We start from the raw sequence: 15,874 nt of genomic DNA, 5'->3' as shown, positions 1-15,874 counted from the left end.
CCCTGCATGATGGCAGCAGAGCGAAATGGGTCCCTTTTCTGAGATCTGGTCCCTCCAGTGCCGGCTGGGGGCCCAGCGGAGTTGGCAGCTAGGCCCTTGAGGTTTTTTGGGGTGAGCTGAGTCCCGCTGGGGGGAAAGTTTTACATGTGTTCCTCTAGCTCCATCTGCCTCCACATCTAATTTTAGCCCTTTCTGGGCTTGGGAAGGAGGCTGGGGGTGGAGGGCTGGCTCAGAGGGGTCTGGGGGTGGAAGCAGCCCATCCTGGCCCAGCTGGGGCTGTAGGGCAGGACCTGGATGGGTAGAGAAAACCGGTGCTCCAGGAGCAGAGGGTACCAGTTGGTCGGGGCAGTGCCAAGGCCCTGTGGCATGGCTGAACAACACCCCTCCACCTCTGTGGCTTTCTGGAGCATGGGGCTATGTGAAGGGGCCCTGGGTGGCAGGGTCCACCACCAGTGCCCTCCAGATGGGCTGGGAGGGGCAGGCAGGGGGCATACCCAAGGCAAGGGCAAGGCCAATGGGCCTCTTCCCTCTGCCTCTCCTCTTGAACTGCCCTGGCCCCCACCTGGGCCTACCATGGGGACTATAATTGAGTAATTGGCGAGGGTGGGCGGGCAGGCTTGGGGCACTAATTGTGGCGTGCACAGGATCCCGGGGCCGGCATAGGGCCGGGCCGGGTAATTAGTTGTTTTTAAATAAACGTCAGCGGGCATGCTTTAATTAAGCCTTCTTCCCAGCGAGAGCCTCGGAGATGTAATCACACGGAGAGAGACACACACAAGATAGAAGGCGTCTGCTCACCGGGAAGGCCTGTCCCGGTCCCAGGAGGCCACAGCCCAAATCCCAGGCTCCAGGAACCCCCATGGGATGACCCCTGGTGCTCTGGGTTGGGGGGTGGGGGGCTGATCCAGGGACCGCGTGGTGGTGCCGGGGGTGTAACCACCCAGTCTTCCTCTGGCCTGGTTCCGCCACTGTCCGGGCCCAGGTGGGGGCTGTGGCTCTTTAACAAGTGGTCGGGAGGTATTTCAGTGTTTGATCCACCCTCCTGGGACGGTTTTGGAGGCGCAGCCCGTCCCCAGCCCTAGCAGCACCTACCTTGGGTGGCCGAGGTGACCAGGACCGCAGTGATGCAGAGACTCCAGAGCACGGCAGCCAGGCGGGCCATGGCGGCGGCCAGCGGTGTGTTCCGGGCGCTCAGTGGCCTGTGCAGGGGGCCTCGCCCCGCATCACCAGGTGGGCACCACGACCTGGCCCACCAGCCTGGGGAGGACAGGGAAAGTGAGGCGGGAGCTGAGGGGGGCCTCCAGCAAACCCAGGAAGAGGGGTGTTTGGGCTGGTCCCCTCTCCTCCTGCTGGCTGCCGAAGGCTTCCATCCTGCAATCCCGAGGGGCCAGTGGATGTAATTCCCTCAGGCCAGTTGTATCTGACAGAAGCCACACCCTGGGGGCACAGGCTGATCCCCCTCCAAGACCTCTGGCTCACACTGCCCACTCCCCATCCCCACTCCGGCAGACAGACCCACCCACCTGGGCACCTCGGGCAATACGGTACCTCCTAGAAGCACCTCCTGTGGTCTGGCGCCCCCCTCGGGTGACTCATCAGGGTGTCAGGGCTGTGAAGGACCCCCCTGCACCCAGGCAGGCCTCAAACCCCCCAACACAGAGGACAATTCTCTGGAAGCCTCTTCCCCAGCCCGAAATTGAGACCCTGCGTCCTCACCCAGTGAGGCATCCAGGGTGGGGGACCCAGGCATCTTGGCCCCAGCTCGCAGTCTCCCGATCTTGGGCAGGAATCCAGGTCCCCACCCCCAGCCCCCTGCTTCCTGTCTCTCTGGCTCTGGTAGCTCATTAGAATCCAGCTGGCTGGCGCCACAGATCGGGGACCAGGGACAACCAAGTCCCCTCTTTCCTCTCAGGGGGACCCTCGGGGTAAGCTGGAGACAGGCAGGTGGGGCGAGGGGCGGGTGCAGCCCCTGGGGAGCCAGGGAGGGTGAAGGAGGGTGGGAGTTGCAGTCCTTCCCCGCTGTCTGTCTGTTCCCAGACATACTGGCTCCGAGTGACAAAGCCTGGTTCTGAACTGTTTCCTCTCCCTCACAGCCTCTCCTTCCCTTCTCGTTCCCTCCATCTCCCCTGGATACTCTCAAGGTTGCAAGCCCAGATCTCTAATCTCGGACCTCTGCTTTGTCTACACTCGGGTTCTCCAAGGGTGGCACCAGCCTGGCCAGGAACTTGCTAGAAACACACATGCTCTGAGGAGGGCCAGCACCCTGTGTTTTAACCAGCCCTCCAGTGTGCAAACCTCCTGCTCTGTCCTCTCACCTTCACCCTAGCCTGTCCCACGGTCTTAGCACCACTGACTGGCCAATACTTCCCAAATCTGTTTGGAATCTCTCAAAAGAACCCCGACTACTGTTTTTTCCCCTCAAATGAAAGCCTATCTATCAGCCCAGTTAGCTTCCTGACCCCACCTCTGCTCTAGCCACTCCTGCCTCCTGCTATTCCTCAACCCCACCAGGCCCTGCCCCAGGGCCTTTGCACTTGTTACTTCCTCTGCATATATCTCCTGCCTGCTAGTTATTCGCATGGCTTCTCCCTCAGCTCCCTCACCTCCTTTAGGCCTTGGTTCAAATGTAACTAGTTATCTCTTTTATGGAAGGGCCGCTGCACAGACAGGGATCATTGCATTGTTTTGCTCTTGACCCCATTCCCAGCTTCTTATAACAGATCTGACACAGAGCAATGAATGTTGAATGAATCTCATACCCTCAACTTAAGAATCCTCCTCAATTCCTCCCTCCTCTCTTCCCCTCCCCTTCATAAGCCGCTCCATCAGCAAGTCCCATGAGCTCTGCCTCCAGAGTATCTCTCCAACCTGCCCACTTCTAGCCCCCGGTGCCACCATCAGGACCAAGCCACCATCCTGCCACACCTGGATGCTTGCTCTGGCCTCCTCCTCCCAGCCTCCCTGCCTCCACTCAGTGCTAAGGGATCACTTAATGATGTAGGTCTGAGTATTAACCTCCTCCTCTGCTCTCCCCTGAGGTCTCTGTTCCTCACCAGGGCCTAGAGGCCTCTGGTTCCCTGGTGCCACGACCCTCTCCAACCTGCCCCTGTCCTGTTCCAAGAAGCTCCAGCTTCCTTCCAGCTCGAGCCTTTGCCTGGGCTGTTCTTCTACTTGGAATACTCTCCCGGCAACCCCGCACACCTGCAGCAGCCTCTCACCACTCAGGGCTCAACACCAAGGTCACCCCAGTGGAGTGACCTACCCCCACCAGCCCGACCACTCCCGCCACCTCGCCCTTTAGCCCCATTTTTAATCCACGGCACCTGAAATTACCTTCTTCTATAAGCAGGTCATGTTGTCAGCCTCCCCCACTAGACTGTGAGCTCCTGAGGGCAAGGACTCAGCACAGGTTCTCAAGAAATAAAGATGTGAGCGGCCTGCCCACGGGGCAAGATCCACACCTCCAGGCCTGTCTCTTGAAATGGGAAGGTGATTTCCCAGTGAGCCCTGCAGACCTGCTCCCGGACCCCACCCCGCAGCAGCAATCTGTGCCCCCTCTCACCACCTTCCTGCTTTCAGGAAACTACCTGCTCTGCTTCCTCAGCCCACAAGCATCTCTCATCTGTCGCAACCCTGCCCAGGTCAGGCCTTCGACAGTTTCAGTGCATTCCATGGGGTTTTATGAGTTTTCGTGGTGGTGGTGGTGGAGTTCTTCACCACTCATTTCTCCCCCTACCTCATCTTCCAGCCATGGTCAGGCTCAGGGGAGGCACTGACCCTAGGCTGAAGGACACTCTCCCTTAGGGAGTTAAACTGGTTAGCATCTGGTGACTGCTGGAGAGACTGCCAGATGCCAGGGGCAGCTGGCCAGTGTGGGTCTGGAGCCTGACTCTGCCATTTCATGCCCAGTGACCCTGAGCTGGTTCTTTCCCCTGCCTCATCTCCGTTCCCTCGGGGACTCAAATCTGCCAGGGTTCTGGAAAGGACAACAGTCTGCACACACAGTAGGCCAGCACAGCATCGGACCCACTGGAGGGTGCTGTCACAGCACAGCATGAGTCAGGGCCCCGGGAGCATCCGTCCAAGCACCCTGGGATGTTGGGATGCTGGACTCCAGGCCTTCTCCCCACCCACATCCCCGCCTCAGGGATCCAACCAGCCTCATAGCTTTATTTATTTAGTTAATGGAGGTACTGGGGATTGAACCCAGGACCTTCTGCGTGCTAAGCACGTGCTTTACCACTGAGCTATACCCGCCGCCCCCTGACTCATGGCTTTAGACACCATCTAGACCGTGATGACTGCCACATCTGAGTCCCAGCCCCATCTCTCTCCTCATGTCCACACTTCCATCTGCGTCTCCAAGGCACCTTCAGCCTGGTCTGTTTCCGAAGAGCGGTCTTTTTCAAGACAATCTCAACACATCGCTTCCTGTTGAAATCCCTGCCCCCGCTCCTACTCCACGGCTCATGAGGCCACACACGCCTGGCTCCTGCCCCTCCCATCCACCCCTCCAGCCACGCCGGGTCCCATTGTGTAGTCTTGGCCTGGGTCCCCATACCCGTGTCCCTTAGATCTCAGCTCATGGGGCCCCCGCCACCCCACATCATAGCAACTTGCACTCCCATAACCTCCCAATTCTCCACTTTCCTCTGGGTAAAATGCAGATAACTCACAGGGGAGCTGCCCAACAAGGTGAATGCACACCCGTGGGACACTCAGGGCACCAGTGCCTCAGGGGCACAGAAAGTGTTCCCCATGGGCTGCCTGCTGCTCCCCGAAGCCCCCTCCCTGGAACAGCTCCTCCAGGAAGCCCTGGGCACCCCCAGAACTGTCCCCACCTCAAAGATGGAGTCAGCCGAGCTGGGCACTGCAGTCTGTGTTCCCTCTCTTCCTGGCCCACCGGGCCCAGGGAGCTTCACCCGCCGCCCGGTGTGCACCCGGGCGAGGAGGAAGGTGGGACGTGGTGGGTGGGAACCACCTGGGACACCCAGGCCTGCACATCCCTGAAGCCTTGGGCAGGCATCTTATGGATGGAAGTGTGCCCCGCCCCCAACAAAAGAGCATATACTGGAGTCCCGTCCCCCAGCATCTCAGAATGGGGACTTACTGGGAGACAGGGTCTTTAACGAGATAATCAAGTTAAAATGAATGAGGTCACTAGGGTGGACCCTAATGCAGTATGACTGGTGTCCTCATCAAAAGGGGACATTTGGACACACACACTCAAGGAGAATGCCACATGAGGACGGAGGCAGAGATCAGGGTGATGTGTCCGCAAGCCAAGGAAGACCAAGGACTGCTGGAAACCACCAGAGGCCAGAGGAGAGGGTCTCCCTCAGAGCGCCCAGGAGGAACCACCCCTGCCTTGGTCTTGGACTTGCGGCCTCTAGAACCGGGAGACAATACATTTCCATCGTTAAAGCCACCCAGTCTGGGGTCAGGGGTCAGGACACATGGCAGGGGGTGGTGGAGGCAGAGATGGGGGCAGGGCCCTGACCACATGGCTTCAGGGGAACCTTTCACAAACTATGGGGTGTCGGGGGCCAGCTGGGACCTCCAGTTTGCCAGAACTGCCCACAATGCCAGGGACAGTGGCTGACACTTCTCTGTTCCATTCTGAGTACTGCATGCCTGTGTCTCATTTAATCCTAATAAGAACTTAGTAAGGGGTGGGGGGTGTGTACCCACATTTTACAGAAGAGGAAAGTGAGATCCCAGGGGCATCCAACTGGCAAGGGGGGCTTTAAACCCCAGGCTGGGCACAGAGAGCTGGGAAGACCTGGGGGGCCAGAAGAACCCCCTCCTCTGGGTCCCCACTGCACCTGTGTGACTGAGTGTCCTCAGAAGTGGACACACTCGGAGGTTCCACACCCACAGAAGTTGGTGAGCCCACACCTGCGTCCATCCCCATCTCGGGCCTCAGTGGATTTGGGTGAGTGCATGGGAAACAGGGCTAGGAGGGGGACAGGGTCCCAGGTGTGTCAGACCCCCAGGTCATGCCGGCTGCCCACTGGCCCCACACCTGCTGCTGAGCCCCACATCAGTCTCAAGTCAAGACGTGAGGGCAGGAGGGTCCCAGGGGCAGGTGGCCTGGCCCAGGCTCTGTCCTCAGGTGCCCTGGGATGGGGCACGGAAGGGTGACAGGAGGAGAACCGGCTGCTGGAGGAGAGGGGGTGCTGCTAGCCTGCCCTAGAGTGACGTTGCCATGGCAACCCTCTGTGCATGAGTGGGTGGGAGTCTGAATGCCTGGGGGGGCACCAACAGGGGGGTTCTGGGCCCCTCAACACAGAAGTCTCCTGCCTCTTGCTCCCTCCCCAGCAGCCTTAAGTCCTCCCCAAATTTGGCAACCTGAGAGCCCAGCTCCCCAGGCCCTCCTCCTCCAAGAAACTCTTGGGCATAGCCAAGTGGGTAAGTGGCAGGCCCTGGGATAGGTACAAAGACTTGGTTCCTGGGTTTGAATCTGCTGTGCAGCCTCAGGCCAGGCTCTCGGCCTCTCTGAGCCCATTTCCCCATCCCTACTCTAAGACTAATAGATTTCCCTTGCAGAGATGAAGCAAGTGCTCAGAGTGTCAGGCACAAGGACTCCTTCAGGAAGGGGGCTGTGGGTTCCAGGAAGGCAGGATCCCCACCAAACCCTCAGCTCCGTCCCTCCATCTTCCCACATCTCAGCAGAGGGCAGCCCAGTCCTCCCAGGCACTCTAGAACCGTACAGTTAATCTGGATCCGGCTTCTCTCATCCTTACAGCAGCTCCTGCGTAGGAATCCCTATAGCAGATTCTGTCAGAATCTGCTCACTTTCCCCCTACTCCCTGGTCGCCTCCCTGGTCCAGCCCCATCATCTCCCCCTCATCCAGCTCTGTCCTCTCCTCGCCTGTCTCCTGGCTCTCCATCCTCGCAGCCCAGTCTGTTCCCCCAACAGCAGCCAGAGGGCGCCTGTGAGCACCTGAGTCCCAGCACGTCCCTCCTCTGCTGAGAACCCTTCAAGACTCCCATCTCGCTCAGAGCAAAAGCCGAAGTCCTTCCTCAGCACACAAGGCCCAGCACACTCTGCTCCACCCCCTCCCTACCCTCACCTCCTTCCACTTTTCTCCTTACTCACTAGCACCAGGCACAGTCCCCTCTCAGGGCCTTTGCACAGGCTGTTCCCTCCTCCCCACATACCTGCGTAACTCCTCCCTTGCCCCTTTCCGGTCTTTGCTCAGACGCTGCTGTCTCTGGGCAGCCCTTCTGGCCCCAGCACTCCTGCTCTGGCTTTAGTATGCCACGGAACTCACGCTAGCAAGCCAGCCACGCCTTTTACTTATTTGCTTATTATCTCTCTCCCACTAGCTGTTGGCGCCACAGGGTGGGGTTTGTCTGTCTTGTAAATTTTAAAAGGTCACTCTGGCTGCCAAGTGGTGCTGGACTGCAGGGGGCTGGAACCATTCAAAGCATCCCCTTCTCCCTGGCTGCCTCCTCCCTGCTCTCCTCATCTATCTGCCACTACCTCCCAATCTGATCTCCACCCTGCAGCCATAGTGATCTCTGCAAGGTGAAAACCTGATCACATCCCTTCCTGTATACAGTCCTCTATGGCTCCCTATTGCCCAAGAGGCCTCAACACAGCATTTCAGGCCCTGGTCTCCTGCCACCTTCTCATCATCTTCTCTGCTCTGGCCTCCCAAGGGGCCTGTTCTCTCTTCACCCCCAACACCTCTCTCTCACATACACAGAGGATTCCCACCCTCTGCTCCTTCTTCCTTCAAAAGGCTCTGCCTGACAGGACTGTGTGGGTCCCTCCAGTACCCACACCAGCAGCATACTGGCTTCCACATTTTGCTCCCCTCATTGGACCTGGGCTCTGCTGTTGAACATCTTTCTATCCACCAGCTGCAGACTCTGCAGGGAAAGTTCCATCGCAGGTTGGCCTGGCTCTCTGTTGCCTGCCCAGCCCTGGGCAAGGAGAGGGTACTTGTTAATTTGTTTAATGAACAAAGATGAAACAGACCCACAGGATAGGTCTTCCATTTGGTGGACAGTTATCTGGTCCCCACCTGGTCACAAGTGCTTTGGAGGACAACAGGCTTATGGGGGTGGGGGGGAGTGTGTGGGTGCCAATGTAGATGGGTAGTCATGGAACACATCACCAAAAACATTTTAACAGAGGTCTCAAGGAGGTGAGTCATCCAGTTACTGGAGAAAGAGTATCCTAGGTGGCAGGAACAGCACATGCAAAGGCCCTGAGGTAGGAATTTGCTGGCTTGTGGCTTTGGCCCAGTGAATGAAGGGAGAGTGAGAAGGGGTGGGGATAGGTTTACAGGGCCAAGCGAGCAGGGCCTGAGCGCCGAGTGAGGGAATGTGCGGGAGTGAGGTGGGAGCTGCGGAGGTTCTGAGTGGGGAAAAGATATGCCCTGACTCAGGTACTCACAGACTCTGGCTGGCAAGGGAAGATTAAACTGTGTGTGTGCGTATGTCGGGGCAGTGGAGGAGGCTTGTTGCTGAGAGCAGAGGGTGCTCCCCACCCCCAACTTCTTCGTTTCTCTGGGTCCACCCTGCTGTCAAAACCAGAAACCTGCAGTTTCCCCATCCCCCCTTCCCTCTGCCCTCCAGCCTGTTAGCCACTAAATCATATCAACTCTGTCTCAAAAACTCCACACTGGTCCACCTCTACTGTCTCAAGGCCTCCACCCGAGCCTTCACCTTGACAGCCGCAGTGGCCTCCTCCCCCCACCGGCCTCCTGGCCTCCCTCCCTGCCCTCTGCAGTTCTCTCCCACAAAGCAGCCAGAGAGAGCATGTGCTGAACATTCCAACCCTGTCTCATGGGGCTTGACCCCTTCACAGGCCTCCCCAGCCCCATGGACAAGTAGAAACGCAAACCCACAAACAGTCCTTCGGCCCCTAAGACAAGCCTCCTCTCTCCATGCCTGGCCAGATGTCTTTCCTTTTCCTCTCCAAGCCATCCGCCTTCTTTCTGACCTCAAGGCGGGCCCCTCCCTCTCATAAGCTCTCCGTCCCCTCCATTTCATCCCTCCTTGTCCTCCAGGCCTTGGCTGGGAAGCCCCCTCCACCAGGAAGCTCTCCCTGACTTACAGGCCAGCGGGCACCTCCTCTATGCTCCTCACTGCGGCAGGTTGGTAACACAGTGGCCCGGGGTCCACTTCCACCCCAAGGTGTATATAGTCCGGCCATATGCCTCATGGGCACAGGAGAGCAGTGCTGAAAACTGTCACAGGAGCCAGAGCCTGAGGCAGAGGGCATGGGAGAAGGTGCTGGGCTCCCAGGAGACAGGCGGTAAAGGGGCAGGGTGGGGATGCAGAGACCAGACGGAGGGGGAGACGGTGCTCAGCAGTGCAGGAGGGAAGAGGCCCTGGTTCTCAGGGTCCGAGATTCAAATCCCAGCTGTGCCCACTTTAGGCTGTGTGACGTGGCCGTTCCTCCTCTGCAGTCTGTCTCTTCCCCCCGGGGGGGAAACGGGACAAAAGCCTCACAGTGGTGGTTATGAGGCTTGGAAATAATATTCAGCAATTCTATATGTCTCTTTTAGAGCACCTACTAGATGCCAGGCACTGATCTAGGTGCTGGAGAGACAGTCTGGACGAGCCAGACACAGAGCATTAAAGATGTCAATCCGTGAGGAACTCATGTTTTGTGTGTGTGTGTGCGTGTGTGTAGGGGGGGTGTCATGCAATCTTAAGGAGGGTGATTGAGAAAGGCCGGACACTTCAGCAAAGCTCTGAGAAGGTGAAGGAGGAGCCACAGAGGTGCCCAGGGAGAATAGCATTCCACATGGCGGGCATAGTTTGTGCAAAGGTCCTGGGGCTGAATCAGACCTGCATGTTTGAGGACCAGTGAGGCAGCCAGTGTGGCCGTGTGGCCAGGAGGGAGTGAGCATGGGGGAGTGGGAGGAGGTGAGGGCAGGGAGGTGAAGGGGACAGACTGCACTATCTGATGGGGGTGCATCCATGGGTGCCCTGACCTCCACCACCAGAGGCAACTGGGGTGGGGCGTGATCCAGGACAGAGTGAGCCACCTGTGGCCTGGGCACTGCCCACAGCCAATGAGCTAAGAATGGTTTCGCCCCTTTCAAAGGGTTAAGAAGAAGAGGCAGAGGAAGAACGTGCAACAGAGCTAGAAAGCCTGAAAAGGTCTCCAGCACCTACTACCTGGCTCTTCAGAGAGCAGCGGCTCTCACCTGGGAGGGCGCACAATTCTGTCCCCCTCCCCAGGCCATTTGGCATTGTCTGGAGACACTTTTAGGTGTCACAACTGGGTGGGGGGATGCTACTGGAGTCTAGAGGGTAGAGGCCAAGGATGCTGGAAAGTTCTACAATGCACAGGTCAGCCCCCACCCCCAAAAGAATGATGTGGCCCCAACACAGAAACGCCACAGTGGGGAGACTCTGCCCTGGGCCCCTCCCCTGCCGGCACCACCTCTCTGACACGGTACAGGAGTGCCTACGGGGCTCCCTCCCTGCCTGCTCCTAACCTGCGGGGTATTTTTCGCCTCTGAGGGAGGGGCCCTGGCTGTTTTTAGCTTTGTGGGGGCAGGGTTATTTTTAGCCTGGGCATTTACTGATTACAATTTTTATCTTCCCCAAATTTTAGAGATGGGAGGAGGGTAGCAGGGGGCTTCGGCTTGGCTGGTTCCCCAGGGCCAGGGCAGACCAGTGAAACATGGGTGTGAGAGACTGAGTCAGTGTTCCCTTGGAGGAGGAGCTGCTCAGGACTTGTCCCTGGGGTTCCTACCCCCCTCAAGGGCAGGGGGCCCCCGACATGGCTCTCCAGGCTCTAATTCCTATATGGACACAGCCTGGCAGGGAAGTCGCCTGCCCACAGTACACCCCCACATATCGCAGCACCCATGAGGCCACCTCAGGGAGAGTCCTCAAGGTGTGTGTGTGGGACAGGTGCAGAGCTGGCCTGGTCACCCCCCCAGGTGGGGAGCCATCAATCCCCCAAGGGGACCAGCTTGATGGGGAGCCCCTGGAGTCTCCAGCCCTTTGAGAGCCCCCTTCCCGTTCATTCAGTTAAGAATTCTCAAACACCTAGTGTGGTCCAGGCTTGAGTCTAGGCACCTGGTGTCCAAAAGCAAACCAAATAGCAAATTCCCTGAGCACTTGGATCCCGGTCCAGGAGACAGACAATAAACAAACAGGCGCAATCAATCAGGAAATTACAGAGTGTGCGAAAAGCCATCCATGCTGTCAAAGTCAGGAGGCTGGTGGGAGGCTGCATGGGGTACAGGTACTGAGGAGGTGACATCTGAAGTGGGTGAGGGGGCAAAAAGCTTTGCAGATGTCTGGGTGAGGGTCCCCAGGTGAAGGGCTGGCCAGTGCAAAGGTCTTGGGGTAGAATCAGGCTTAGCACATTGGAGGAGCAGCGAGGAGAGAGGGGGCGAGGGGAGGAGGTGATAGGGAAGATCATGCAGGTCTGGACCCCAGGACACCCCGTGCTTGGGATAGCTGGGGTGCCAAGACGCAGGGGCTGCTGCCTCCCGAGTCAGGGGCTGCCCTCCCCAGCTGGGACTCCAACCACTCTGGATGGGGAGACACAAGACTTCTCCCCAACTTCTATGATAGGAGCCCCTCGACTAAAGTTGCTTGGGTCGCTAGACTGTGAGCTCCCTGAGGACAGGACTTGGGCACTGTCCCCACGGCAACTAGTGGAGAAGACACCTGGCAGATTTTCATGGATTGCATCAAGAGGTGTGCCCAGCCTCGCTCCAAGGAGCCCCATGTACACACACCTGGGCACATGCTTGCAGGTGCACACAAGATGCAGACAGCAGCTCACACACGGACATGGACACACACACACACACACACACACACACACACACACGGCCAGCCCCTCTGCAAAACTCACAAACACCAGCACACAGGAGACCCTTATGAATACAGGACCAGCCTAGTGGATACACGGCCACTCACAGGTCACCATCCAAATCACATAGAACAGGAACACACAGGTGCAGATGTGTAACAGAGGACTGGATTCTAGGGGCAGCGGGACCCAGTCCCAGGCTTCTGTTCAGCAGCCCCCTCCCATCTGGGAGCCCGCTTCCTCTTTCATCAAGTGGCCAAGCCCCGGCCCAGGAGAAACGATGGTGCAGTCAGGTCCAGTTCCAGACCCAGGGAACCCCCATCTCAGGAGTTTCCCCCTCCTGCCTCCAGGGAGGGTCTGGAGGAGGGGAAATGTCTGGCGTCTGGAAACTGAATACTCGAGAGGAGCCCACACAGAAACCAGAGCCTCCTGTGTGTCCTTGGCCACACGTCTGGCTGGAGATGTAGGAGGGGACTGAGACAGTGAACTTCAGCTCCCCATGGCCAGTGGGAGGGGACGGCGGCGGGGATAGCACTCCTCCTGCTCTCCATCGGGGTACCCACTCTGGGGCCAAGCAGCACAGCCTCCTGGGATCAGCACCCCTGCCCCCAGGCCCCCAGAAGCCTAGGCTGGGGCTGAAGTGCCTCACTCTTCTGCCAGGCTGGGCGCCCAGGGAGGATGCAAATGCCAGGCACAGGCTGCAGGCGGCCCTGCACAGGCAGGTGGAGCCCAGGCCAGGACCAGACCCGCTTGATGCAAACAGACTCCAGAGCAGCCAGGGGGCCCCCCTGAACCCTCCCCCTGGGGGCCCCAGGACAAGGGGCTCCTCAGGGCAGGCTGGGAATAGAAGCCAGGCTTCGAGTCTCCTGCCTTCCTCCTCCTCCCTGCAGGCTCCATGGCCCAGGTGCGCTGGTCCCCAGCTCCCTGCCCTCCCCCAACCCTGGGTACTATCTCCGTGCCCAAGGGCAGGCGTCAGCACTGCTGATGCCTTAGGCCTACTCCCCATAAGTGGGGGTTGGGATGGGTACCCCGTGGAGGGAGGGAGGGCTTAGCGGAGCATAGGAGAACAAGCGAGCTTGGGATGACCTGAGGTCCTGTGGGAGGTCACTGAGGGAGAGGAGGAGGGTGGCCATGCCAGCAAGAGGCCCGGGCACTCACATGTGAGCACACACGTCTGTGGTTTGGTGCATGGGGGCCACTGCTGCCAGCCAGGGATCGAATTAGTTCCCTTTTCCGCTTTTCAGATGATTTTTCATCTCTGTAATTAATGGGCAAGTCAGTTCTGAACAGCATGGCAGGCAAATTACTAGTTAGGAAAATCACGGATAATTTTCTCGATATGATAATGAAGGTTGTATTCCTTCTCTTATTCTCCCTGTTTTCATCCTACTTTTAAGTAATAAATTCGGCATTAGTGGGAGGGGAGTGGGGAGGTAGGAGAAGTCACCTGCCCCTACAGCTGGAGCCTGACCCAGGCCCACCCAAGAGTCCTCAGCCCCCGGCCATGAAGCAGATGGAGAGGATGACAGACGGCGACCCTCTGTGGGGCATCCTGACACCCCAATGATCTATTCAGGGAGCCAGGCCTAGGAGTCCAGGTGGACGGCAGGGAACCCCCAGGCTGTTAGCTGGGGTGAAGAAGTTGGGTCTGAGGTCAGGTTACAGGCTCATGCCAGCCCTTGGATGCTGGAGAGAGGATCAGTGACCAATTGCCTCTCCCCAAGCAGCATCCAGGGTGGCTGGCCCAGAGCAGATATCCACCCTCAAGTGTTGCCCACACCTGTCCCCACACTGTCCAACCCCTGCTCCTCAGTGACTCCCGAAGCAGCTAAGAGAACATGGCAAGCAGAGAGAGGGAGAGAGAGAGAGAGAGGCGTAGAGGCAACCAGCCATCTTGGCAGCCATTTTGAACCCCTCCCCCTGCTCCCCCCGGAACACCACGTTTGGATGTGGGCAGACAAACCCAGGCCCTGGGTCCTGCAGAAGCCAGGAGGAAAGGAGGCCCTGTCTCAAGACTGGGATGCAGGGACACCCACTCAGCTGCCATGACTCGGGTGGGGGCGGTGTAGCGGAGAAGTGGACCACAAAGGTATAGGGAGGTGCTGGGCAGGGATGGGGCTGGGTGCTGACCGAGACTGTAAGACCAGGGACAGGGATGTGCTTGGGGGCTGTGTGCAGGCTGGGTGCTGTCTTCAGATGGGTGCCAGGGGTGCAATGGAGTAACGCCCGTGGGGCCACTTTTTGGGCCGCGGCTGGAGCACACACAGCACCGCCCACCCTCTTCTGGCACGGACTCCTGTCCCAGGACCCTCAGATAGAAAGATGACAATCGAAACCCCATCGTTCTACCCAATGAACAACCTCGAAGAGAGGGAGGGCTTGTCCTCAAAGCCCGAATCCGGGTGATTCAAACCCAACAGCTTCCCATGCCTAACCTGGTACCGCGGAGGAAGATGCTTTCGGTGGCTGCAGTCAGCCAGACACCGAGACAGACGCCTCCCCATCCCCCGCGCCTCTGCCTCCCAGAGAAAAACAACCCCCAGCCCAGCATCCTGCGGTGCCAGCCCCCGATACGGCTCCTCCGGAGTCCCGGGTCCTCGCGAGGCGCGCACACGCACCCTCTCCGCTCACACCCAGACACCTACACAAACAGGGCGCCAAGCACCCGCACGCACACGCACCGGGGACACGCAGGCACCGCCGCGCCGCTTCCCCACAAAGGCTGGCGCGCGCGCGGGCACACGCAGCCACGCGCGGGCACACTCGCCGTCCCCTCCCCCCACGGGCACCCCGCGGCCGCTCATCCGCACCCCCGACGCTCCGAGGGGGGTCTCCCCTCCCGGTTCCCTCACCGGTGGGGGTGAGGTGCAGGCCGCCCTTGGTTCCCCTCGCGTTCAGGTGCGGTGACCCGCGGCTTCAGCATCCCCTCCCCCTTCCCGGCCCGGACAGGCCCCGGTTCCCATCCTCCCCACCTCGGCCGGCACACCTGGCCCAGGTACGGCGTCCCCCTCGCCCTGGGCCCGCAGACACTCACCTGTCCAGCGCCACTCCGGGGTCGACCCTGCGCGTCTCTCCTATGGTTCCGTGAACCCAGGCCCCCCGCCCGGCACATCTCCCGGAACCGGGGCCGTGGGGGGAGGGAGGGAAACGGGCGAGGGGTGGCGGGGCCCAGCACCGCCGCCACCAACCAAAAATTGAAAAAAAAAAAAAAAAAAAGCGGATTACACAGGTCCAAAGGCGGCCCCTTCGCGGCAGCGGAGACTCGGGGCTGGGGGTGAGCGGGTCCGCGCCCCTCCCGGGGAGGAAGGCGGTGGAGGCGGCGGGGCGGGGGCGGCGTCAGAGCTCCGGGGGCTGGGGCAAGGCGGAGCCCCCCGAGGCGGCGCCAGCAGTGGCCCGCATCTCCCCCGCAGCTCCGCGGCCCCGACGGAGGCGGCACGTGTGCACCCAGGCGACTTCCCAGCCCCCTCCGACGGCAGCAGCCAAGGGGTTAAAGGGGTAGCTGGGGCGCCCCAGCAGTCCCCGGCCGCCCGGCGGCGCCGCTCCAGGGCCCGCGCGGTCCCATCCGCCGGGGCCTCCTCGGCAGACGGCGGGGCGGGGGCGCCGCAGCGCCGACAGCTCCCGTGCCGACGGCTCGGGGTCCCCGCAGTAGCCGCGGGGGGCTCGGGTAGGGGGCGGGCGGCGCGGAGCTTGCGGGGGGCGCGGCTGTAGGCGGGCGCGGCGGTGTCGCGCCCCCGGGGTGGCCGGAGGAGTGGCGCCGGGCCGGGCCCGTGGGCACCGCAGGACGCGCGGACCGAGCCGGCGCGGGGCACCAGCAATGACAAGCCGCCTGCTCGCCCCTCTCCCCGGCGCACCCGCTCCGGGAGGGGGGCGGCGGGCGCACAAAAAACCCGGCCCGGAGCCGCCGCCCGGGACTGGTCGCCGCAACCTGCCCGGGCGCACCGGGGCGGACCCGAAAACCCGGGGTGGATTTCCCTCCCTTTCGCCCCCTTAGCCCCCCCTGGAAAAAAGGAGAGAGGGAAGGCGACGTGCTGAATCCCGGCGTTGGAACGGGAAGTGGGGGAAGGGAGA

The 15,874-nt window shown here is 60.1% G+C and overlaps 1 protein-coding gene across 4 annotated transcripts in view; it reads right to left on the bottom strand.

The window, feature by feature from the left end:
• Positions 1–15,644, bottom strand: part of ADGRL1 (adhesion G protein-coupled receptor L1) — a 43,335-nt gene extending 27,691 nt beyond the window's left edge. For 2 of the 4 annotated variants that reach the window (XM_032465448.1, XM_032465449.1), the window contains exons 1-2: positions 14,841–15,644; positions 1,093–1,257 (exon numbers count right to left, since the gene is read on the bottom strand). In XM_032465448.1, coding sequence (XP_032321339.1) covers positions 1,093–1,162 — 70 coding nt within the window. In that variant the 5' untranslated portion in view covers positions 1,163–1,257; positions 14,841–15,644. The remainder of the gene's footprint in view (positions 1–1,092; positions 1,258–14,840) is intronic. The other 2 variants (XM_032465446.1, XM_032465447.1) reach the window with 1 other exon arrangement.
• Between the last annotated feature and the right edge of the window lie 230 nt (positions 15,645–15,874).

Source organism: Camelus ferus, chromosome 22 (assembly GCF_009834535.1).
Source record: "Camelus ferus isolate YT-003-E chromosome 22, BCGSAC_Cfer_1.0, whole genome shotgun sequence".
NCBI lineage: Eukaryota > Metazoa > Chordata > Mammalia > Artiodactyla > Camelidae > Camelus > Camelus ferus.
The sequence above is the reverse complement of the archived record's forward strand: the minus strand, read 5'-3'. Positions and strand labels throughout refer to the sequence as shown.